Genomic DNA, 26,380 nt, shown 5'->3' on the forward strand with positions numbered 1-26,380 from the left:
TTACATTGGGGGAAAGGGTGAATTATCTTTCATGCACAACACCACATTTAAAAACAAGAATTGAAATGTTGGAGCAGGATACCTTTAACAAAACACTATGAATTTGTACATTACACATGTATGCTGCTTTTTATATGAAATGTGTACTTTTCTACCCACTTCTTTACACATCATTAAAGATAAGCAACTGAAGAATAAAATGGCATCAGAATTATTTTTTTTTATTCCCAAAGTCAGAGTAATGATTTAAAAGAAACAGCATCAGGCTTTAGCACCTCAAATTAGAATGTCTATAGTAGATAGGAACATAGAAGAGGCAATACTAAAAAGCTCTTACTAGCCTAAAGAGACTTGGAAAATGGTTTTGACTGTTAGTTAGGCACATTATACCTGTAGCAAGATGGCACTACCGTGCTTGGGATGCCAGTTAAGTTTGAGGCTTGCACCCTCTGTGGCAGCTGGTCCTGGCAACACTGCACTGAGATATTACTCATCTGATAAAACTAAAGGGGGAGGGGGAGTACTCCAGACATCAAAGACCAGCTGTGGTAATTAGCCAAGCTTCATCAAACAACACTTGGATTTCATGGAAACCTAAGCACTTGTATGTTACCTAGGAGCTGGCTTATGTGGTAGCTCTGAAGTTAAATTGCCATCCCTTCACAGCAGCCAGGACAGGATGCTTGGAGGAGGTATATTAAGGTACACTAAAGTTGAAGCCATTTGGACCTTAAAAAACAAAACAAAAAAACCCTCCTGTCACTGTTCACCATTCACAACTAAACGGTTGTTTCCTTATATTTAAAGCATCAAGAATGCCTACTGATTGGCACTATTTAAACAGCAATTAGTTTACCTATATGCATACAAAACTATTATATCTGTACATCAGTTTTAAGTTTTGGCTTTTGGTTTGTATCAAATGTTATAATGGGCTGTAGAGCTACAATTTTTTTCTTTATTCATTTCCATATTAGCTTTTCAGAATGGTTGTTTTCACTGCTTATGTCACAGCGAGTGCAGACAACAAAAATACACTTCTACCCTCATATAACACAACCTGATAGAACACAAATTCGGATATAACGTGGTAAAGCAGCGCTCCAGGAGAGTGGGGGAGGAAAGAGGGCTGCGCACTCCGGCGGATCAAAGCAAGTTCAATATAATGTGGTCTCACCTATAACACGGTAAGATTTTTTGGCTCCCGAGGACAGCGTTATATCGAGGTAGAGGTGTACTCCATTACATTAATTTAAAAATGTTTACCTCCATAAAAAATTCCCCTCCCCCAATACAGAAATTAAATATTTGGTTGTACTTGATTTGCTACCAAATGAAATTCTCACATTTTATGCTTTTCATTATTTAATTGCAATATATATGGTATGATACAAGGGATGGCAAAGGCAGTCCTGGTGTGACTTATTTCTTATCTTACTCCATTGTTTACTCAAATCGTCGACCTTGAAGATACAATGCTCACAAATTATCACTGAACACTTGAAAAAGAGTGAAGTGATTTTCTGAATAAAGAGTGTCAGTTAATTTATTTGCCAAATTAATTACATTCAAAGTCCTTGTTTTGCAGTCAATTTTATTTATTTATGTTTAGATCTGTGGAGTATGTTCCAAATTCAACTACTCTGCACTTTGGGTGACATATAACAGTTTAAGTTAGTTTCATCATCATTCTGAGAATTAAACTGCTCACCCCACACTAACCCTGCACTATTACTAACTACTAAAACTTTTTAAACAAAACAAAAAACTTAAATTCCTCAAATATCACCCAAATGCTTTAAGTAAAGCTAGACCTTTGCAGCATATCTGGAAGGTTAATCTAGGTGAAACAAGACCCAAAGCCAAGGGGTTTTCAAACTGAACACCCTGCCAACAGCCCCAAACATATTTATAAGGAATCTCTGCTTTAGGAGCCTCTGCTCATCTCAGCTGAAGTACCATGACACGAACTAAGGTGGACTCTTAGCATTTAGCATTTCCAGGAGGTCATCATCATTATCTTGGAAGCTCAAAAGCTAGCCAGGATAGCTTAAGGTAGTTGTCAATACTGTAGCCCTGAATGGAATATTAAAACTTAAAAAAAAGTATTTGAAATGTTAAGACACTTCCTAAAAGCATAGTCATCTTAAAAATTAAGTACTTTCCCTGCTAAAACAGTCCTATCTATTACCCCTCATTTACCACTGATCAGTTGGCATATGGGAAGAATGGATTTTTTTTTTTTTAAGTGAAGGGCCTGAGTCTGTATCTGTACATTTATCAGCAATCAAAGGAAGATCCTCATTCAGCATGAAGTAGGGTTGCCAATCCTCCAGGGTTATCCTGGAGTCTCCATGAATTAAAGATTAATCTTCAGTTAAAAATTATGTCATGTGACGAAACCTCCAGGAATACATCCAACCAAAATTGGCAACCCTAGCATGAAGTGATGGTACTGGTACTCCAAGCACATAGTAGGAGTGCCCAAGTAAGATTTGAGAGAGACAAACTGCTACAATCCTCATTCTTCTGATGTATGAAGCTGCAGTCCAAAGCCCCACTTTTCACAATCCATGCAAACCAAGTGTCCTGGCAAGTTTTTAAACTTGTTTTCTGTGTTCTGCTTACCAAAACATATCCCTGCATTCTGAGCTGGAGAAATGCTCTGATCTGCCACAATCTGTTATACAAAATTGCTGGTGCAGAATGGCACGCTGACATTTCACCCAGTGGTGGGTGCATTACAGTAGTTATAACATGTTTTGATACCTTAAGATTGAAAGAATGCTTTAATACTTCGATAAAAATTTGTTAAGATAGTGAGATGTTACGACAAAAAAGTTACATATCACCAGGTTGTGTTAAACTGCGACTAAAAAATGTAATATTCAGCTTGAAAAAACTGGGGAGAAATCCATCTGTTAGGTCACCAAAATGAGAAATATATGAATTGTAGAAGCAGCAAAGAACCCTGTGGCACCTTATAGACTAACTGACGTTTTGCAGCATGAGCTTTCGTGGGTGAATACCCACTTCTTCGGATGCAAGTAGTGGAAATTTCCAGGGGCAAGTTTATATATGCAAGCAAGAAGCAAGCTAGAGATAACGAGGTAGTTCAATCAGAGAGGATGAGGCCCTGTTTTAGCAGTTGAGTGAAAACCAAGGGAGGAGAAACTGGTTCTGTAGTTGGCAAGCCATTCACAGTCTTTGTTTAATCCTGAGCTGATGGTGTCAAATTTGCAGATGAACTGGAGCTCAGCAGTTTCTCTTTGAAGTCTGGTCTTGAAGTTTTTTTGCTGCAGGATGGCCACCTTAAGATCTGCTATTGTGTGGCCAGGGAGGTTGAAGTGTTCTCCTACAGGTTTTTGTATATTGCCATTCCTAATATCTGATTTGTGTCCATTTATCCTTTTCCTTAGAAACTGTCCAGTTTGGCCGATGTACATAGCAGAGGGGCATTGCTGGCATATGATGGCATATATTACATTGGTGGACGTGCAGGTGAATGAACCGGTGATGGTGTGGCTGATCTGGTTAGGTCCTGTGATGGTGTTGCTGGTGTAGATATGTGGGCAGAGTTGGCATCGAGGTTTGTTGCATGGATTGGTTCCTGAGCTAGAGTTACTATGGTGTGGTGTGCAGTTACTGGTGAGAATATGCTTCAGGTTGGCAGGTTGTCTGTGGGCGAGGACTGGCCTGCCACCCAAGGCCTGTGAAAGTGTGGGATCATTGTCCAGGATGGGTTGTAGATCCCTGATGATGCGCTGGAGGGGTTTTAGCTGGGGACTGTATGTGATGGCCAGTGGAGTCCTGTTGGTTTCTTTCTTGGGTTTGTCTTGCAGTAGGAGGCTTCTGGGTACACATCTGGCTCTGTTGATCTGTCTCCTTATTTCCTCGTGCGGGTACTGTAGTTTTGAGAATGCTTGGTGGAGATTTTGTAGGTGTTGGTCTCTGTCTGTGGGATTAGAGCAGATGCGGTTGTACCTCAGTGCTTGGCTGTAGACAATGGATTTGTGGCGTGCCCGGGATGGAAGCTGGAGGCATGAAGGTAGCCATAGCGGTCGGTAGGTTTTCGGTATAGGGTGGTGTTAATGTGACCATCAATTATTTGCACCGTAGTGTCTAGGAAGTGGACCTCCCGTGTAGATTGGTCCAGGCTGAGATTGATGGTGGGGTGGAAGCTGTTGAAATCGTGGTGGAATTTTTCCAGAGTCTCCTTCCCATGGGTCCAGATGATGAAGATGTCATCAATGTAGCGTAGGTAGAGAAGGGGCGTGAGTGGACGGGAGCTGAGGAAGCGTTGTTCCAGGTCAGTCATAAAAATATTGGCATATTGTGGGGCTATGCGGGTGCCCATAGCGGTGCCACTGATCTGGAGATATATATTGTCATCAAATTTGAAATAGTTGTGTGTGAGGATAAAGGCACAGAGCTCAGCAACCAGTTGTGCTGTGGCATCATCAGGGATACTGTTCCTGACAGCTTGTATTCCCTCAGCGTGTGGGATGTTTGTGTAGAGAGCCTCTACATCCACGGTGGCCAGGATGGTGTTTTCTGGAAGGTCACCAATGCATTGTAGTTTCCTCAGGAAATCAGTAGTGTCACGGAGATAGCTGGGAGTGCTGGTGGCATAGGCTCTGAGCAGAGAGTCCACATATCCAGACAGTCCTTCAGTGAGAGTTCCAATGCCCGAGATGATGGGGCATCCAGGATTTCCAGGCTTGTGGATTTTGGGCAGTAGATAGAATAGTCCTGGTCGGGGCTCTAAGGGTATGTTGATTTGTTCCGGTGTTAGTGTAATATACAAAAACCTGTAGGAGAACACTTCAACCTCCCTGGCCACACAATAGCAGATCTTAAGGTGGCCATCCTGCAGCAAAAAAACTTCAGGACCAGACTTCAAAGAGAAACTGCTGAGCTCCAGTTCATCTGCAAATTTGACACCATCAGCTCAGGATTAAACAAAGACTGTGAATGGCTTGCCAACTACAGAACCAGTTTCTCCTCCCTTGGTTTTCACTCAACTGCTAGAACAGGGCCTCATCCTCCCTGATTGAACTACCTCGTTATCTCTAGCTTGCTTCTTGCTTGCATATATAAACCTGCCCCTGGAAATTTCCACTACTTGCATCCGAAGAAGTGGGTATTCACCCACGAAAGCTCATGCTGCAAAATGTCAGTTAGTCTATAAGGTGCCACAGGATTCTTTGCTGCTTTTACAGATCCAGACTAACACGGCTACCCCTCTGATACATGAATTGTAGATACATTCCTTTTTCAGAAGTGGACCTCAGGATCCAAGAAGTAAACATTTACTGAAAAAAAAGTCATTTTAAAGCTAATGAAGCAAGCCTTTAACAATATGCACTGTTGTTTTAAAACAAATTAGTTACTTTTTTCCTCCATCCTTAGGAGATGGAGAACAACTTAGTGCTCAGCAGGATTTCCAGTAGTATTCAGTGAGCACTTCTGACCGTAAAGTCCTATATTTTAAATATATTTAAAACCTAAATGAGTTGACTTTCTAAAAGATAAAATTGGTTTCCTTGATGCTGCCTCTCTTTTCAATAGTGATTAGCATTATGCAAGCACTTCACTGAATTTCTTCATATTTTAATTTTTAGCCAACTGAATTTGCATATTAAAGAAAAAAGATTTATAGCTACTTAATATTTCTTTTATGCATAAATAGATACTTGTTGAGGTTTTCCTGCAAAGCTTCAAGTGATCCGAATAAGAATTGAGGACACTAAGTACCTCACAGGACAGCCTTTTCTTGGCATGTTCCATACAAAATCATCTTTACCAGCCACAGTTACATGAGGTTTTTACTTGCCCAAAGAGATAATACAACCTACATTAAACCAGCTATTTTCATATTTTCTATTTTCATACTGCCAAATGAACAAAGGCATATAGCACATTACTGAGCAATGAAGGCAGCAAAATTGGGTTAAGGAAATTAGTTCCAATTTTTTTCAGAAAAAAATAATAAAGTTGATTAGCTTCCCAAAAAAACATTAAAATACATATTGAATTATTTCAGAGATTTTATTTATTCAAATGATTATGACTTGAAAGCAAAAGGTTGGTGACAGATATTGTTCAAAGCTACTTTTAATCTCCCTAAATTCAAGAACACTACAATTCAATGTGGCACCATGCTTGGAAGTTGTGTGTTCAGCTGACTGTCAAAATCTTCAGGCTCTGAGTTTTATTTTTCCTCCTTTAAATTTATAGCAGGAAGTGTATTTCCTCCCCAAATCTGCTATGTTATTTTGCCCTTTTTTATTAATGAAGTTTAACTTTTTGGTCAGGTAAAAGTTGCTGATAAATTTAAGTTTTTTTCATAAGTTTCAATAAATGAGTCTTCACATTTTCATCTCTTCACCTGAAACATTAAACTTCTTTTAAAAGATCATTGCCATCTACTAAAAATCATACTAACTTTGAAGGTTTCAAGAAATATTAGTCCCAAAACCATTTCTTGGTACCTACTGAGATTTAAATTACCTGCAACTAATAACTGCTCTTCAAGAGTTCTACCTCATGGCTTGTAAGTTGAATTCACCAGCATGACATCTATGTTTTATATATATAAATTCATGACATGGACAGCAATGCTTTAAGAGATTGCTACTAGTTCTAATAAAAATACACAAAAAAAAGGCAAGTTCCTCCTGCTTGGCTGTTTTATTACAATATTAATAGACAAAAAAATAAATATTCTAAAAGAAAGGCTATAATAGTCTGCTTTCGGCAACTAAAGTATAAGAAAATACTGTAGTGCAAATCAAGACAAGCAGTAAGGTTTACAATGTGCTACCTAATATAAAATTACTTTATTACAGAACCTTCAGCTTGTATTCTAGTTCAATTATTGTTTTCTCTCGTATCTGACATTGCCTATATTTAAAGAAAATTTATACTGACAAACATTTCCTAAAATGTTGAAATCATTCAGTAGAGCAAAGCATGATTTCTCTTACAAACTATGGCCCTTCAAATTTTAACACTACTATACTGTAATCTTTTCAGAAAAGATTATAGATGTACATCACTAACGTGTAGTTCCTACTTCATGAGAGAACAATGGGCTCTTTAACAGATCCAATATCACCCAGGCAGCTCCTGACATTATCATCTGTTGGAGTGTGACCAACATGGGGCAGAAAGGGGTTTTATAAAGTGTTGAGAACCAAACTATTTTATAGGAAAAAGTTAATTAAAAAGTTTATAGTCTGATAATATGGGAAGCTGTTAGGGAAAAATTAATGCACCAATTATGAATCCAGCAAAATAGATATTTAGAAATCTGATTACCATTTCATTAATATCAAAGTACACTCACCTGCTAAAGACTCCGCACACCTGCCCAACTGTTTTGATTAACAATATTTGATAGACGTGCCTGGTTTATTACATCTGTAATCACAGATGTCACTCAAAGTAATAAAGTCACCAGAAAGATGTCATGAGTAGTGAAAAAATGCTCACTCTGCAACATGGTAACATCCTGTTCAAGAGAGATCTGAGGACTGTATTATTTAACAATGTTACTCTAAACAAAAGCGCATTGTTGTAACCTTCAAGAAACAATCAAGAGAAATGTGCAATGGTTTGGTTGGGGAGAGGAGGGTGTTCTTTTAGTGTAGTAGCAATTCTACTCTGTCAAGGTTTGAACTATTTGTTATAAAATCTTCAAAGCTGCTTCACAGAATCCTTGGGATTTTCCTCATTTTATTAGGAATGCTGCCAGTTTCCCTTACTTTAATTATTTTCTCTTAGGACTGCCTTCAGATTCATTCACACCTGGGAAAGAATTGGTTTCTGCAGTCCCCTTTCCCAGTTTCTACTGTATAAACAGAAAAATGAAATAGGATTGACCATTTCACTCATTTTCCCCAGAATGGAAATACCTTATAATACACAGGCTGCTATATCACTACTCTGATCTCACATCCGAAGAAGCATTTGAAATAACACTATTTACAAGCCAAGGAGCACAGCAAGTAGACAGACTTTTTAGATTCTATCCCTGTCATATCTCAAATGGGATTTGAACACGTAAAATGCTGATGCACCAATTATTAGACCTTAAAATGAACAAAAAGTTAAAATGTATGGTTCATAACACAAGACTACACAGCAAAGGAATCACTGAAGTGATTCAAACAGAAAAACTCTGCAGCAGACTTCAGATGAGTGGTTGGTTTAATGTCTTCTTGAAAAGACATTGTACCATAGTTACATCAATAGATATCCTGGCTCCAGGCTGTCATTTAAAATGTATGTTTTTAATTACCACACTTAAAAATTTAAAAAACTCTTTTGCAAAACTATCCTCACTTCCTGAGTCTATTCCCACAACAAAATAATATATTTGTTTAATAAACCATATAGAGATGCTGACTGTGCATCTAGAGTCAATGACACTGACCTAATCTCAGGCATTACTTTTTCCACAAAAATATTCATCACTGCTTCTCAATTTTACACGTGAATTCCAGTTAAACATTAGATCTGCATTCTTCTATTCCACAGTACTTTTGACCTCACTAATGCTTGAGCAAATACCACATTTCATAGTACATGACATTTGTTGACAAACCCAAACCTCCTCCCATTGAACTCAATGGCAGTTTTGCCCTGCCTTCTGCAACAGCAAGATCCAGCCACAGACTTCATATATATAATGACTTTATTTGCAAAGCAATGAGGTGTTACACACACTAAGTGACAAAAGTGAACAAGAGTCAAAACAGAAGACACTCTCAGTGAAACACTAAAACCATAGTTTCCGGAAGGCCTCATGTCATGCTTGAAGTCTGCATGATTACGTAAAGTTCTAGATCCTATATTCTAAGTGTCTTATAGATCCAAGTGATATTCTGCAGCAGATTTTTCTGTAGTGGACTATGAGCCACAGCTGAATATCAAGGTCTACATGAGACACAATAAACTCAAGACCGACTGAATTTCATAACTATGAATCAAGTATTACTTTTGCAGTAAAAAGCAAAACCTGCCTCAACTGCATATAGAAGGCCTGATTCAAAGTCTGTTGTCAACGGTAAGACTCCCAATGAGTTCAACAGGCTTTGAATCAGATTCTTGAGAGATTACAGTAAATTAATAATTTCTTACAATTTTCCCCTAAACCATTAAACTGATAATATGACAAAGCAAGCACTATCTGGCATGTGTTAAGGGTGCATAAAATATGATGAAATAACAATGTTAAGCCTAAATTCTACAATATAAACATGAACTTAGGAAAAAACACCACCACATTTGTACTCACCGCAACTTTACTTCCAATTATCTGCATGCAGTGGTCAGCGAAGAATGGTTATAGTGTAAAAAAAACAAAAAACATAGCAAAGTTATTAGTAGGCTGCAGCATTTCACACAAGTAGTCAAATGTTTAATTATTAGTAAATAATAATTAAATTATTTTAATACTTCATTTATCAAACTAGCATATTCTGAGATGGAAAAAACAGCTGAGATTTTTACTCATGTTCAGTTACTAATATTTTATATACTGAAGAGCGGTCTAGTTTGATAGCTTCATATCAAGTATTAAAAGACTGAAAAAAGTGTTAAGATATCAGGCACTAGACATTTTAACAGATGTAGAGAAGAATTCAACTACAAAGTGAATACTCCTTTAATAACATATTAATTTACATTTTACCTCTATTATTATACCAAGTGTTTTTTACTTGAACAGAGCTTTTACTATATTTTAGAGGGAACATTTCTTTAATTCAGTTTTCATAAGCTCACTTATGTGTCTTCTAGCTGAAAGTCTCATCTTAGTATTTTCATGAAGTCCTCACACCACATTTTTGTTCAAATATTCAGTATGGATGTTTTCAACATGACAAAATCCCATAATCCAGAATTTGTGTTTTTAGAAGCCATCGTTTTTCATTGTGCCATCACTGCACTTAACAGCAACTGTGCACATAGATTAACAGGTAGCTGGATTTGCACTTAACACTTCATCCACAAGAAAACCATGCATTTCTGCTTGGTTCATTAACCCCAGATGATTTTGCCCTTAAAACCAAAAGATCCCAACTTTTCTTCTCACCCATTGCAGCATGATAAGCAATTCAACTCCCTGGGAAAGGACCCTTTGTCCATGCCCACAGACTGAGACCCAAGCGGTCAAGGGGTGTATGGTCCAGACACTCCTTACCATTTCGTTCTGCCCCTTACAGGTTACTGAGTTTTGTTGTCTTAGATCTCCCTGAAGTTACCTATACAACTATAGTGTTGAAAAACTACAGACAGACAGCAAATTGAATTAAAACGACAAACTGTTTACTCAACTTTTCTAGATTTAGTCTTATTGTAAACAAAGCAAGGCAAGATCATTTCAGCCTAACCAGGGAGCAACAGTAAATATCTGTAATCCCTTGAACGCAATTACCTCTGATCACTCAAATCTGGCCATCTTCTCATTGCTGTGCTCTGATCCTAGCAATTACAGGCCAGTAAGCCAAACTTGGTTTGAAAACAGTACAGAACAGAATTATCAGACAAATGTACATAATTGTGTTAGGTGCTGTACCAATGCAAATTTGAGATACTAAATTCTTATTGGAGAAGGGCCAGAATAGTTTTAAATACTCTATTACTTTAGGAATCTTAATGAATAAAGGAATCTGTTTTATGAAACAAGACAACAACCTGGAACTGACCAAAGAAGAGAGGAGACTGCCATCAGTACATTTTGCCTTAAGGAGATTAGATAAGCATTTGCATTGTATGAAGTTCCAGGGAGAAATGAGCATTAAGATGGGACATTGTAAATCACAACTTGACTGCATCTGCTGAGTGTTGACCCCAGAGTACAGCTTGTATGAGTGGCCCATTGTCACGGCCATATCAACGAGGAAGGTAGCCATGGCAGAGAAGCAGAGGCATGGCATTGGGTTGTAGCTACAGAACACACAGCCTCACTTAGAAGTCCCTAAGGCACCAGACAGCCTTATTCTGGCCAAGTTACTACATGAGTCAACCAATGAGAAGCAAGTGTAATCAATGCAGGGTGCCTCAAGTTTTTGGACAGCTCCAGTAACTATCGCAGCTCTCAAGCTGGGTAATAATACTGACTTGGGTCAATTTTCATTGCTGCTACTGGCAGCCCTACAGCAAAGGTTGATTTCATTCTACTGCAAGAAAAGGTCACCTGAACCCCAGTTTTATGAATGCTAAGTCCCCTGAAAAATCATTTTGGCCAAAACTATTCTGATTAATTAAGGTTAGAGGCCCCTGTGGGGTCTCTAAAATGTAGAGTTTGGCAAGGTCCTTAATGAACCTAGAGGTTGTGGGATGTGCAAATAACGAACTCATACAGGTAAGTGGAAGGCCCTAATAGCTACAAGATGGACTTTAACAGAACTTAGTGACAAACTCAACATCTTCAAATTTAACAGGTAGTCCAATATGTGAGTTAAGTGAGAATCTGAAGCAGACAAATCTGAAGCAGAGAATCTGAAGCACAGTAGATTTACTTCCATTTTTGAAGTTCAGTCTTCCTCATGGACAGTTTCCTATTGTTCAACAGTATGTTCTGCACTTCAAAATAAGAGTCTATTTTTACACCTACTAGCCATCCAGGAGCCAAGCCACGTGATGTGGCATGGGTAGACTGGGGTGAACAGTTTTCCCTGAGTCTTGAATCAACAAGCCTGTTGTCAGTGGCAGCCAAAAAGGTGGCCAAAGCGACAGGTCCAGGAACTATATCTGCCTGAGCCAGGTTGACACCATTGGATGATGTTGACTTAGCTCTTTTTCAGAAATTTGAGATGCAGTGGTGTTGGGAGACAAGCTTCCAGCAGGGTTCTTGGCCAGCACGGAAACTACCTCCTTGCGAATTGCAGTCAGGACCCTCCCCGAGTGTAACTTGCATCACTGCTTGTTGGATGCCAAAGAGGTCTATCTCTGGGAAGCCCCAAATGAAAAACAATGCCTGTATAATCTGATTCCTCAGATCCTATTTGTGGGCCTGGCAAAAATGTCAGTTCAGTGTGTTGGCTACCATATTCTGCTGACCTGATAAGTATGCAATTGTGATGTCTATCGGATGGGCTATGCATCCATTCCTAAGTAATAATGCTTTTATTCCCAAGGATAGGATCTTGCTCCTATAACCACTGGCTTATATCAGTGGTTCTCAACCAGAGGTGTGTACACCCTGGGAGTACGCCAAGGTCTTCCAGGGGGTACATCAACTTGTCTAGATATTGTCTACTTTAACAACAGTATACATAAAAATCACTAACAATGTCAACTAAACTAAAACTAAAATTTCATACAGATAGTGACTTGTTTATACTGCTCTATATACTATATACTGAAATCTAAGTACAATATTTATATTCCAATCAATTTAATTGTACATGGTAAAAATGAGAAAGTAAGCAATTTTTCAGTAATAGACAGTGGAGACAATTAGAATGACTGTCGCTCAAGGGAAGAGACCTTCTGCATGTATGGTAGGATTTAAAACTTAGGTTTCCAGAATAACAAATTAAAAAAAAATAAATCACAAAGTCTCTGACAAAGAGAGAGGCCCTTACCAAGGTGGAAATGGGAGGGGGTGCTGAACCACACCTATGAAAGACTGAACAAGGCAGGCCCACAAGACACGCAAATAAATGTGTGCAGTAAGTCAATAGTTAGATGTTATAAAACAATAAGGAAACAAGGTAATTAAAGTAGCAAGCCTAAGACTGGTAGCACTAACTAATGGACACCACAGAGCTCAGTGCATGCTAAAGGCAACTGAGAAGGAAACAGAGCAGCAACATGCCCTCAGACAGGGCATGAGGGTGTACAGACCACAGGAACAGACCATATGGACACTGCTACCAAAGGTCTCCCAGCTCAGGTGCACCCCCTCCCCATAAAGTGGAGAACCCACAGGGACAATTATGTAAACAAAAAAAAAAATCAATTAATTAGCTCATAATTAAAATGCTTAAAAGCTGTATCTTTTGATATTGTGATATCCGGGGGGAGGAGTCTTGTACTCTTCAGGTTTTTAAGTTTGTTTTACCTTAAGTAGTCTGTGGAACTATTATCTGATCTAACAGGGTAGGAGAAACTTTCTGGCAAAAAAACAAAATCATATAGTTCAGCTATTAATGGATGGATCCCAAGAGTAGTAAGGACAATCTAAAGGAGTAAAGACAAAACTAAGAAACCTATACAGCTTAGTTAATAATATAGTTTTACAGCCATTTATGTTTTTGATTAATATATATTTTTAACTAGGCTGCTAGACATTGGCATTAAAAAAAAAAAAAAAACCACACACCTGGAACAGCCCCTACTACAACTAACCATTCAAGAGAGTTTACTGCTAATATGCCTTTAACTTTCAGAAAGGAGCTGCCAGCTGAAGTGTGTAGACTACTGGGTGTAGACCATGGACCATGTGAACCTCAATTGTGGGATATGAGCACATGAAATTGGTGGTCATATGGATCTGCCTGACCATCGTTGCCAAATTCTTCTAACAATCATCCATCAACTTGACTTGCAGAAGGCTGGCCACTTGGCAAAGCATCTGCAAACTCACAGTAAATCAGCCTAGGTGCCATTCACCCCCTACAAAATACTTGTGCAACAAAGAAAAGACGACACTGAAGGCACCAAAACTGTAAGTTACTCATGGGAATGTCCAGCAAGAGAATAATATCCACAGAAGCAGTCAATAAGTGGGAAGGAAGCATGTTCAGCAGAGAACAACAACCATTAAGCGAACAAAGCAGATTGATGAAAATATTACTTAAGAATAAAAGGACATTGCATTTGAGTCAACTGTTGAATTTGTTTTCTCCTTTTAATCAACTGCTGTAGTTGCCACAGAAAGGTTATCAAACATAGATGCAATTATGAAACATAGACAAATCTTAAGGACACTCAACAGGTGGGTCACACCATTAAAATCATTAACTCCTAAGTTTAGTTATTTTACATACATAAATCGTTCATTAGATTTAAGCCAAAGGACAAGTTAGGGCCACGAGAATAATTATGTTACCGAGAAAAAGTTACAAAAAGTTACAAAAAATACATCTACACTTCTGGTTTATTTATAAATTCCATTCAAGTTTTAGAACTCAATTGACATGCACTTGAATTACCTATTTTAAAATCTACATGTGAGCTAGAGTACAATATTTTAAAAGGAAAACATTTTAGACATCAATGAAACATCCATACTGAAGGCTGAACAACATTTTGAAATGAAGATTTCTCTGAAGGTTCTTTTGGAAAAAAAAGAAAAACTATACTTAGTATTGTATTTAAAATCAACTCCCAAGTTTATACTATACTTCTCCACATTGTATTACATATTGTGATAAGGTTAAAGATTCTTAAAATGCAAACAAAAGCTGTTAGGAATGCAACCTTAGCCATGCTTTATTATTAAATTCCTAAATTGTGTCAATTATTGAAAAACAATCTTAACATTTTTAGGGAAAAAGCCACTTTCAGAAAATATTTTTGAAAAGAGTATTGCTTTAAATATTCCCAGTAGAGACTTTTTTCCACTCCTTCTGCAACAAGGAAGTTTTAGGAACATGTAATTGGTTTTCCTCTTGCTTGGACTGATCCTACATTTGATTTTTTTAATAATATCAAATGGAGAAAAAGAAGCTTTAAAGCATCCTAATCAAAAATGCCTCAATAAACCCAGAGTTAGTTCACACAAAATATTAACAAATAAATTTCATAATAGTGGAATGTTATTACAACTTGTGTATTGGATGTATGTTTAAAGCAATACATGTTTCTAAACTCTGGATTTTTCATTTCTTGAAGGACAAACCTTATATTTTCATATCTATCCGTTTAATAAAGCGAAGACAGATGCGACTTTCTTTCAATATTTCTATTTACACATTACACCAGTCAACTTTCCTCATTCAGTGAAAAGGATAATCACGTAACTTCTTCCAAAAATTCATTTAGTTATATGTAGTTTTAGTGTTGCAAGAAATTATTTGAAGTTAAAACTTCATATAGTAACAGTGTACTACTGATGAAAATCTATTAAAAAAACAACTCAGAAGCTCAAGTCACTTACCTCACTTTCAGTTCTATGCTTATCATTAGGAAGATCAACTAACAATCTTATTTTACAGTTCATTTTAAAAATAAAAACACATGATTATCCATGTATAGTTGTCATATGTCTCACCCCCACTTGGAGCTGTTGGGTTCCAATGTGGGGACCTGCCTTAGTTTCCCTCTAAAATAAAATCCTAGTTTAGATCTACTACGCTGCCACCAGTCAGGTTAAAGTGTCTGACACACTGCCTGTCCCCCAAGCTTCCCCTGGGGAACCCAGATTCAAACCCCTTGAATCCCACCAGAGAGAGAGAGAGAGAGAGAGAGAGAGAGAGAGAGAGAAACAGCCAGTTCCCCTCCCCTTCCCTCTCTCCAGCCTGCTCTGGAGAGATTACCCCGAGTCAAATCCTTGACTCAACACAAAGAGGGACTCACCTCCCCCTCCCCTTCCCTTGAATCTCCACAAGAGAAGGAATTAACCAAGTCCTTAATAGAAAAGAATTTATTAAAGAATAAAAAGAAAGTAACTTGTCTCTGTAATCCAAGATAGAACAATACAGGGTCTAAACTTATCAATCTCTGGAGAGAATTCCCCCCTCCCCCTTTCTTTCTCAGTGAAAGCAAAGTAACAGCAAACAGGAAAAAAGAATTTCCTTTAGCAAACACACAATTGCAAATATAGAAAGCAACTCAGAAGACTAATCCGCCTTTCTAATTAATACTCACTATTAAATAGTAGAAACTACTCCAGGAGAACTTGGAGACATGACTGACCTCTCTTAGATTCAAAGAGAGCTCTAACAAAGAACACAGACAAAGGCTTCCCTCCACAGAGATTTGAAATTATCTCGTCTCTGATTGGTCCTCTGGTCAGGTGGTCATCAGGTACTGCATGTTAACCCTTTACAGGTAAAAGAGACCTTAACCCTTAACTATCTATTTATGACAATAGTTATCTGTATTTTGCACTCAGACTTAGTTATATAAAATTACCAAAATTTCTGCCTTTAGGTAGTACACTGAATATAAAACTTGTGTTTCCCAAAGCAGTTTGCTACAAATAACGGAGTGCAAAAATGGGGGAAAATGTCCAAATTTCCAAGTGGAACTCTATGCATCACCCAGTTCTATTGAAAATGATACTAATGGCAAATTTCACTTATCGCTTAAAACAGATTTCTGCTCTTGGATACCAAAAGCAAATTTAAAAAAAAATGCTGTTACTCTGCTTTGGCAGCGCTGCAATGCGTTGTTTAAGTTGTTTGACATTCAGAAATCAGCTTGCTTAAAGTACAACGTACAGCAAATACAAGAGAGGAATACAGGGCAAAATACATTGGTAATTTACAGTGGAATTACTACAGATGTTTCATATAATGTTCAAATAGTTTTGTAACATCTTTTTACACCTCAAAAGGAAATCATTTATCAGTATTAAACTTTTGTAACATAAAAAGCATTATGGTTCTATTTAATAACCTGTGTTATCAAGTGGTATTAATTTTTCCTACAACTGAGAAATATAAATGAGATTTCAACCATTTGAGACTATACTGCATCTCTCTCACCCAAACAGATGTCCAAGAACAGGTTATCATCCTTCACTGCAATCAACCTTAACAGGACATTGACAAACTGGAGATGGATAATCCTGTGGCCATTTTACCTGAAAAAAAATCTCTCTCTCTAGGGACTTTGAATGCATCCATATACTTGTAAGTAACTGACCACCTAACAAAGTGGTGAATTGTGGATCCACCAACACAAGGTGTTTATGAGCACAGCAAGGAGCACGGAAATCCTTCAAACACTGAAGACTTACAGCTCCATAAGATCCTCCCTAGGAATGGTGGTATTTCATCTTACTACAGAACGTTTCTCACCAGCACCAGAACACCTTGTGCCCCCACCAAACCAGCTACAGTACTTAACTAATTTAACAAATTGACCTTGTCCAACATCAATTTTATTACTTTACAAATTTGACAATTCCATGTTTTCCTCAAGTCCTACTGATTACCCTAGAGCAGTAGATTTTGAAGTCTGACTAGTTTACAGTGAGGTGAGTGTCATGTCTCAAATTAATTAAAATTTAGTACACCTCAAACAGTTTATCTACAATGGAGGGAATTTTAAAGTGCATTATACACAATGGATTTCTAAGCACTCTAAGGATAAACTGAGGCAGCAATCAGACTATTTCATCTAAAAAAGCATAAAGTACATGAAGCCAAGCTTATTATTCTGGTCTACCTTGGAAAAGTTAACTTACAGATTTAGCAGTTGCAGAAATATACTGGCCAACCATCTCACGTTTCGTGGTCAAATCCTTATTTCGTAAAGGAGCTTTACGTTCTTCATTTAAGTTCATGTCTTCCTGTAAATGAGCAGACAACATAAAATGACATGAAAACTGAAATAAATATTATCATTTATCTTGACTAGTACTGATGCCTCTTTACAAATAAAAACTGCTCCATATTTGAAAATTAACAGTGACTGAGTTAATGTGTACCTACTTGAAATATCTGTGGTAATACAGTTATTCCCTTACACTGTCCTCTGAACAGTCTCAAAATTTACTTTTTATTCTATACCTTTAACTATATGTTATGAACTTTCATTTTACAATTTTCCATAATACCCAACAAAAATGAGCTTTATGTTCAACACAACCGGCAAGTATGGTTCCGTCAAAAACACAAGAAAACTAAGATGCTAAAATTGAATCCAATTTATATGTTAAGTTCACCACGTGCGTAAGTTTTGTATTATCAGTGTCCAAAGCTATTTTTTTTTATTAAAAAAACCTTTTAGTGGCATAAAAACTTGTCACTTTGGACAAAATTGCTTCAATATTAACAAGAATTTTAGATGTTTGACACATTAACCAAGTTTGTGAATTTTTTCTTACACAGGCCAGTTTCTCACAATAAGGATCAAAAGGAAGCTTCCCGAACCCAATTTAGCTACTAACAGGTGGGATTATCCCTAACTGATTTAAGACTACTACAATCCCACTGATCAAGCCATATTCCCTGATCAATTAATAGAATTTCATCAGAACACTCATGTTTCCCTGACTTGTAGAAGTTCTGATATTGGAAGGTGCTTGTTTACACTAGCTACTTGCTTTCTATGAGTTGGTGCCACTCTCACAACCTGGATGTTAATGAAGTGCTGAACTTGTTTTTCCAGCACAGATGAGCATTCTAACTATGAAACTTTAGAAAAATATATGTAAAAATCTCAATTCTAGCATCCACATTAGCATTCAGTTTATAAAATAGAAAGAATGGAAAGGCCCTACAGAAGGTAAAGTATGATTTACATAAATCTTTTGTTAAAAAAATATTTTCCATCCTGAAACCCATTGGCTTAAATCCTCCTCAGAATGCACTGACAAAAACCCCAAACCCCACACTAATTCTGGCCTTAGCAGAAACCAATTTGACATTTCTGTCCAAATTGAGATTTTTTTCCTCTCTTAACGCTGTCCACTATTTCCATTCTCTGTTGGCGGTACTTATTCTGCCATCCTCCAATGTTATCAGGTTTATCACCCGAGGGCCTTTTTATTTATTTATTTTTTACTCCCCCTTCATGGTTTCAATCAACAAACCGACTTTGGTTAAACATTTTTGTTGATGTTTAGTATTTTGGTAGCTGCAAGGTGGGTATATATGGGTACAGTAAAAGCACAGTATGATTGTTAAACTTATTTTCTTGCTTTTGTAATTTTGCCCAGTTCATTGTGCGGAGCCAACTGAACTTTACACAACTAATTTTTTCTTTACATGTACATCTAGGCATCACAAGAATGTACGTAGTTTAGTGTGCATTAAGTAAACAGTTCCTGCAATCACAAGTTGCTTCATCTGAAGTTGATTACTGCTGCAATTGTACACGAGAATGGCAGAAATTGTCTGCTATACATTCAGTCCTTCACTCCACATTTTAGAAGACTACATTACGCACTGATGTCTTATTTTCACAGCTGCAGAGCTGCCACAGTTCTCACTGGGCTTAAAATTAATTGTGCATGCAAAGCAACTGTGGATATCATTGGCTAGATTGATATAGGCATTTAATCCCTTCATTTACCTCAGTTTACACTTGTTCAATTTCAAAAGCTTTGCTAGTCACTGAGAGATTTTGTCGAAGAGTAAAACTTCACAGACTTGGATGCTTAGTTAGTTCAGTGACAACTTCCTTCTGTCTACACAGGCAGTGCTCTTATCTACAACAACCTGATCCAGATTTTATCTAGCTACTCTCAAGCACGGCTCCTCCTTTGCTGAAACAAGTCTCCAAAAAGTGAGTTGCACGTTTGTAAAGATCATTAAGGACTGCTTTTTTTGTGTTCTGTGCAAGATGGTGAATTCTACTATGAATTAAATTACAAAATTCTCTAATTCATCTATCTCATCTACCCTACAGAAAACTGTATTATCACATACAAACACTACAGTTAACTCCTCTACATTTCTCAGCTACTCTTAAAGTAGCAATTTTGACTGTTTTGAGCACGCTAACTCAAAATGAAAAAAAACCCTTGAGTACTAATTCTCCACTGGCTTGCACTTTGTGTACTCACTGCACTTGTTCAAACTGCATTTGAAATAGCTGTGAAACAGTGGTATTTCACACCCACTTGGACCAGGAACTGCTGATGCAAGGTACAAAACAATGGTAAAGGTTAGACTGACAGACACATTTCACAGTGCAATTGTCAGGCATAACTCAAGAGACCACCACTAAATAATACTGTACTGACAGCTATAGCAAACTTCATTTTCTATGCATTAATACTACACCTAATTAATTCCATTGTTCAACAGCGATCTGTACCTCTCATGGGTCATGTTATATGGAGGTCGGCATAATCTCATGCTCTAATAGTCATTTGTTACTCTGCCTAAAGATGGTATTTGTGATGAGCAGGTCATGCTCCACACATTCACTGAGGAGGAGAATACCATTGAGGTTTATATTTCCCACCCTCTCTTTGCCTATTGTTCCACTCCAGAGTTGGGCATCCCGTCCAACGCTGGCACTGAAATCTCCCATGAGGATGAATTTGTCTGCCTTAGGAGTGGCTGAGGACTGCATCGAAAGTCCAAAGGCGGCTACGTGACAACAAAAACAAGTGTTGGCAAGAGAAGGCCTCTGAGATCCAGGCTTTCGTAGACCAGGATGACAAGAGAAGCTTCTTTCAAGCAACAAAAGCTATATATGGGACAAGCTCCAAAGCCCCAACCCCCTTATGTTATCAGGATAGCTCCACCCTCCTCAAGGACAATACAGACATTAAACAATGCTGGAAGGAGTACTTGGAGAGCCTACTAAACCACGAATCCACAGTCTCTGAAGACACTATCGAGTTTATTCCACAATGCTCAACAACACCTTGTTGATCCCACATCTTCTGAGGAGGTCCGGCATGCCATCACTGAGACAAAAATCACAAGGCACCAGGCTCAGACAGCATCCCAGCTGAGGTTTTTAAAGCTGGTGGAACAATGTTCCAGCACAAACTTTGCTAACTCCCTCGATAAAACCTGGACCTGTGAAGAAATTCCACCTGACTTTAAGCATTCCAACATTGTTACAATATTCAAGAAAGGGGGTATATCTTTATGTGGAAACTACAGAGATACTGCCCTCCTCTCCATCACAAGGAAAATCCTTGCCCAGCTCCTACTAAACCACCCTCTCCCCCTTGCCGAGGAATTCCTCCCCAAGTCACAGTGTGGCTTCAGGCCATCCTGAGGCACAACTGACATGATCTTCATGGCATGACAGATTCAGGAGAAGTGCAGAGAGCAACACCAAGAACTGCTCATGACATTCATCAACCTAATGAAGGTCTTTGACTATCAATTGTGATGACCTACGGAAGGTGCTGTGTAGGTTTGGCTGTCCACAGAAATTTATTTCCATCATCAGACTACTCCATGATTGGATTAATGTCACCATTCTGTGCAATGGCCAAACCATTCACACTGGTGTGAAGCAGGGCTGTGTCACTGCTCCAACACTCTTTTCCATTTACCTTGCCATGATCCTCATTTTCATCCGTGACCGCCTTCCTGATGGAATCAGGATTGAGTATCATATCGACGGCCAACTCAATCTCTAAACAAAATCTAAGATCAAGAGAATTGACATCACTGACCTTCAGTATGCAGTTGACTGCGTCATTCTTGCACACACAGAGGCCGACCTGCAAAGCACCCTAAATCTTTTTGCAGATGCCTACAACAGCCTGGGTGTCTCTCTCTCGCTTTCAACACTGGGAAAATCAAGGTACCCTATGAGCCCTCACCTGCACTAACCACTCTTTGTACTCCACAAATCACTAGCAGCAGAGAACCTCTGGGAAATGTGGACCATTTTCCAGACCTTTGGAGCCACCTCTCCCAAACACCCAGCATTGACACAGAAATTGAATACAAGTTCCGCTGTGCCAGCACATCCTTCGGAAGGCTATGCAAACAAGTCTTCAATGATAGCAATCTGTAAACAAGATCTTGGTTTACAAGGCAGTTATCATCCCCACCTTTCTCTATGAGTGTGAGACCTACAGACACCATCTCAAGCAACTGGAGTAGTTTCAGCAGTGCTACCTCAGGAGGATTCTCAGGATGAGCTGGGAAGACCAACACACTAACATCAGCGTTCTCTCTGCAGCCAACAACAGCAGCATAGAAGCATAAGTCATGAAACACCAACTCTACTGGGCTGGCCACTCTGTACGTATGCCTGACATTGGCCTCCTGAAGCAAGTACTCTTCTCTCAGTTAAGTCACGGAAGAAGGGCTCACAGAAGCGCTTCAAAGGCATACTGAAAGTACACCTTAAAAAGGGAGGCATCAACCCAACAAACTGGGAGGACTTAGCATGGAATAGAACGCAGTGGTACCACACCATGCACCAAGCTACAGCTCACTTTGAGGAGAACAGATGTGCTCATGAGACAGAGAAGTGACAAAGGAAGAAAGAAAGGGCACAACACTCCAGCCAACAACTATGTCACTTCTGTGGGAAAATCTGCAGGGGATGAATTGGGCTCCTCAGCCACTTAAAAACCCACCAACGAACCCCCTGGGCAGATATCATCCTTGCTTCGAGGGACAGTGAACGGAGAAGACTTCCACGGTTATAAACTTGCAGTCTGACAATGCTATTTCATCCGATTATTCAATTTTCAAATTAGTTATTAATTTTATCACCAGCGGATGTACCATACTATCTGTAAGAATAAATTTGCATCTTGATAAATCCTAATAGCATCTATATCTTGGTGTATGTTCAAACATTCAATACTGTGATTTAATAAAACCCTACCTATGCTTCATATGACTAAATATCCATTTGAGCAAAGACCAATAGAAAGTTCAAGTATTTAATCACAATGATTAATTTATCAATAATGATGCTTTTTTAAACTTCTTACATATCCAGATTCTTTACTGGTACTTCCGTGCAAAAGCTGAAAGTACAGAGCCAAAACCTATAGTCAAGCTCAACTCCCAATTTTGCCCTTGGGCACATTCAAGAAGCCAGTACATCACCTAACAAGTTCTTAGTGATTGAATAAGTCTTCTGTATTACTGTGATATCTCTCATAATATAAATCCTCTAATTTTGCTAATGAGTTTGCAGAATTCAAGATCAAAACCTAAATATATTTAAAATTCAGACTTTGAAAATACTAGGCTCCTAAGTAACAGAATATAGGACTGGAAGGGACTTCCTTGGGTCAAGTCCAGTTCTCTGCTATTGCATATACAACATGTGTGTCATATACTCCCATGCATAAACTTATCCAGCTCCATTTAAGAATAGTTTGTTTGCCAGGGTTAGAAACATTCTAATTTCCAGCCTAACTCTATTTGTGGCCAGTTTATATCCATGTGCAAAAAACTGTCCTTTAGTTTAAGTAGCTGTTCTCCCTCCCTGGTATTTAACCTCTGATATATTTAGAGAAGGCAGATCTACACTAAAAATTTACAGAGGCGCAGCTTCACCAATGTAGCTATGCTGCTGTACCACTTTTGGTGAAGATCCTCTAAGCCAACAGGAGAAAGCTCTCCTGTCAACTTAACTCCACCTCCCTGAGAGGTGGTAGCTATGTTGGCAGGAGAAGCTCTCCCACCAACATAGTGCTGTCTACAACAATTCATAGGTCAGTATAACTATGTCACACAGAGGTGTGAATTATTCACACCACTGAGTGATGTAGTTATACCGAAGTAATTCTGTAGTGTAGACCAGGGCTCAGCCTTCATTTTAGTAGGCTTAACAAGCCATGCTCTTGTTGTTTCTTGTAAGATGGGTTACTAGCATGATCAGGGAATGGAGAGTCTCTCTCTGCACATGTTCCAGTTTGAATTCATCTGTCTTGAACATAGTGACTAGAGATGTATTGTATATAACGTTACAGATACGATCTATTCCTGAGGGCATTCTGTGCCAAAAAAATAAAAATTCTGCACCCAATATTTTAAAATTTTGCAAATTTTATTTGTCAAAGAAACGTGGAAGTTTCAGCATGGTACTGGGGAGCACAGGCCACTGCAGAGGTGGGAGATCACTGTGCAGTTCCCCATCCTCCTGGGATATGGGTTCAGTGTTTAGGCTGCAACCAACCCTGACACAGCTCAAGGACCAGGCTTGCCACAGAAACATCCCAGAGCCCTACCCCTCCATGCCAGGGGCACCAGGTGTGAGCAAGGCAGGATCCAAGTGTGAAGGGGCTTAATGTGGAGGGATCCAGGTGTGGGATGAGAGGGTTCTGGGACAATCTGGGGGCAGGCGGCTCAGTGGGGGATCTGGGTGCGAGGGAAATCTGGATACAACAGTAATGGGACTCTGCAAGTGGGCCAGGTGAAGATGGTTGGGGCCAAGTTGGGGTGGGGATTCTGGATGTGGGGAGATCAGTGGGGGCGGGAGGGCCCAGAGACTAGGGTACTGGCGCTCAGTGGGGTGGGGATCCATGAGAAGCTGGTTGGGGCTCTGTAGGGTGGGGATCCGAGTGCGGGTGGCTTGTTGGAGTGGTTCTGGTGCGGGGCAGCGGGGACTTGGCAGGAGAGGTTCTTGGAAAGGGGTGGGGGGGTGAGGCTCGGTGGAAGGGTCTGGATATGAGGGGGTCTGCATGCATGGGAGTTGGGCGGATGGGGGAGCAGCTCCCTGTACAGTGAAGGAAGCGCACAGGCTAGGGGAGTTTGCAGACCTTCCTACAGCCAGGGGACAAACCAGGTGTGGGTGGGGGCGCAATGTGACACGGCCCCAGATGCCATGGGGGAAGAGGAAGTCCTGTCCACTCCAGCCCAGACAGGACTAGCAGCTGATCCTGGTCCAGAGTAGGAGCCACCAACTGGGTGTTCCCCAGTCCTGCCCCCTGCCCCACAATGATTTACCTCTCTGCTGGCTGCCCTGGGCACCCACAACATACTGCTGAAGAGGATCGTGTGATCGCTTTTGTGGCTTCCCTTTGCTTCCGTCAGAAAGTCATTTTTCAGCAGGGAAGCAAAGAAATAAGTGGGGACATAAATTCTGCGCATGCACAGTGGCACAGAATTCCCACAGGAGTAAAGATCCTACAGTGCCTTGTACTGTGGTATTACTAGTTTCCTATCTGGAAATACTTCACCTGATACATCCTAGGACCACACTGGGTTTTGTTTTGTTTTTCCAGCTGCTTCACAGTCATCCTGCAACCAACTAAGAGAGCTTCCTCCTCTGTCATTTCCAGTTAATAAAGCCCCCGGTTTATAGCAGAAATTCCCGTTATCTATTCCAAAGTGCATGACCTTATGCTTTTTATTATCACAGTCATCTCATTTCCATTACTCGAGTCCACAAAATAATGTAATTCTTCCTGTATAATCTACAGAAAGAATATATAAAATGACAGATTGTTTTGGAATTTTTTATTCCCCCAAGTTCCAGCCCTCTTCTGTCCAGTTACGTTCACTAAGAGTATATCTACTTTTGAGCTGGGAGGTCTGATTTCTAGTTTTCATAGAAGTACTGGCACTAGCTATGCTGGAGCTAGTGCCTAAAAATAGCAGCATGTTCATGGCAGCATGGAGAAGCGGCTTGGCCATCCAACTGAATACATACCCGGGGGCTACAGGGAATTGTACACAGAGTGGCTAGCTATGAACTATATAAAGAAGCCAGAGGTTTCAGTTGCAAATCTAATTTTTATTCTGTTATATGACAGACAACAAGGAAGACACCATTATTATATAGATGTTTCATCTTTCACAAAATAGATAGAAAGATTTAGTACCAGTAATGGCAAAAAGGCCGAATTAAAGCTTTTGTGTGGATCAGACCTTGGCATCAAGATATGGAGGTGTTAGTACCGTTATACAAGGCACTGGTGAGACCCCATCTGGAATACTGTGTGCAGTTCTGGTCTCCCATGTTTAAGAAGGATGAAGTCAAACTGGAACAGGTTCAGAGACGGGCTACTAGGATGATCCGAGGAATGGAAAACCTGTCTTATGAAAGGAGACTCAAAGAGCTTGGCTTGTTTAGCCTAACCAAAAGAAGGTTGAGGGGGGATATGATGGCTCTTTATAAATATATCAGAGGGATTAATATCAGGGAGGGAGAGGAATTATTTAAGCTTAGTACCAATGTGGACACAAGAACAAATGGATATAAACTGGACACTGGGAAGTTTAGACTTGAAATTAGACGAAGGTTTCTAACCATTAGAGGAGTGAAGTTCTGGAATAGCCTTCCAAGGGGAGTAGTGGGGGCAAAAGACATATCTGGCTTCAAGACCAAGCTTAATAAGTTTATGGAGGGGATGGTATGATGGGCTAGCCTAATTTTGGCAATTAATCAAAGATCAATTGCCAAATTATCAGCAGGTAAGTATGCCCAGTGGCCTGGGATGGGATGTTAGATGGGATGGGATCTGAGTTACTACAGAGAATTCTTTCCTGGGTGCTGGCTGGTGAGTCTTGCCCACATGCTCAGGGTTTAACTGATCGCCATATTTGGGGTCGGGAAGGAATTTTCCTCCAGGGCAGATTGGCAGAAGCCCTGGAGGTTTTTCGCCTTCCTCTGCAGCATGGGGCACAGGTCACTTGCTGGAAGATTCTCTGCAGCTTGAGGTCTTCAAACCACAATTTGAGGACTTCAATAACACAGACATAGTTTAGGGGTTTGTTATAGAAGTGGATGGGTGAGATTGTATGGCCTGCGTTGTGCAGGTCAGACTAGATGATCATAATGGTCCCTTCTGAGCTTA

At 39.4% G+C, this 26,380-nt stretch overlaps 1 protein-coding gene across 12 annotated transcripts in view; it reads right to left on the reverse strand.

The window, feature by feature from the left end:
• Positions 1-26,380, reverse strand: part of DIAPH2 (diaphanous related formin 2) — an 827,558-nt gene that overhangs the window by 748,360 nt on the left and 52,818 nt on the right. For all 12 annotated transcript variants that reach the window (XM_039487835.1, XM_039487836.1, XM_039487834.1 and 9 more), the window contains 2 exons: positions 17,375-17,479; positions 9,305-9,325 (listed from right to left, as the gene is read on the reverse strand). In XM_039487835.1, the coding sequence (XP_039343769.1) occupies positions 9,305-9,325; positions 17,375-17,479 (126 nt within the window). The remainder of the gene's footprint in view (positions 1-9,304; positions 9,326-17,374; positions 17,480-26,380) is intronic.

This window comes from Mauremys reevesii, linkage group 9 (genome assembly GCF_016161935.1).
Source record: "Mauremys reevesii isolate NIE-2019 linkage group 9, ASM1616193v1, whole genome shotgun sequence".
Lineage (NCBI taxonomy): Eukaryota > Metazoa > Chordata > Testudines > Geoemydidae > Mauremys > Mauremys reevesii.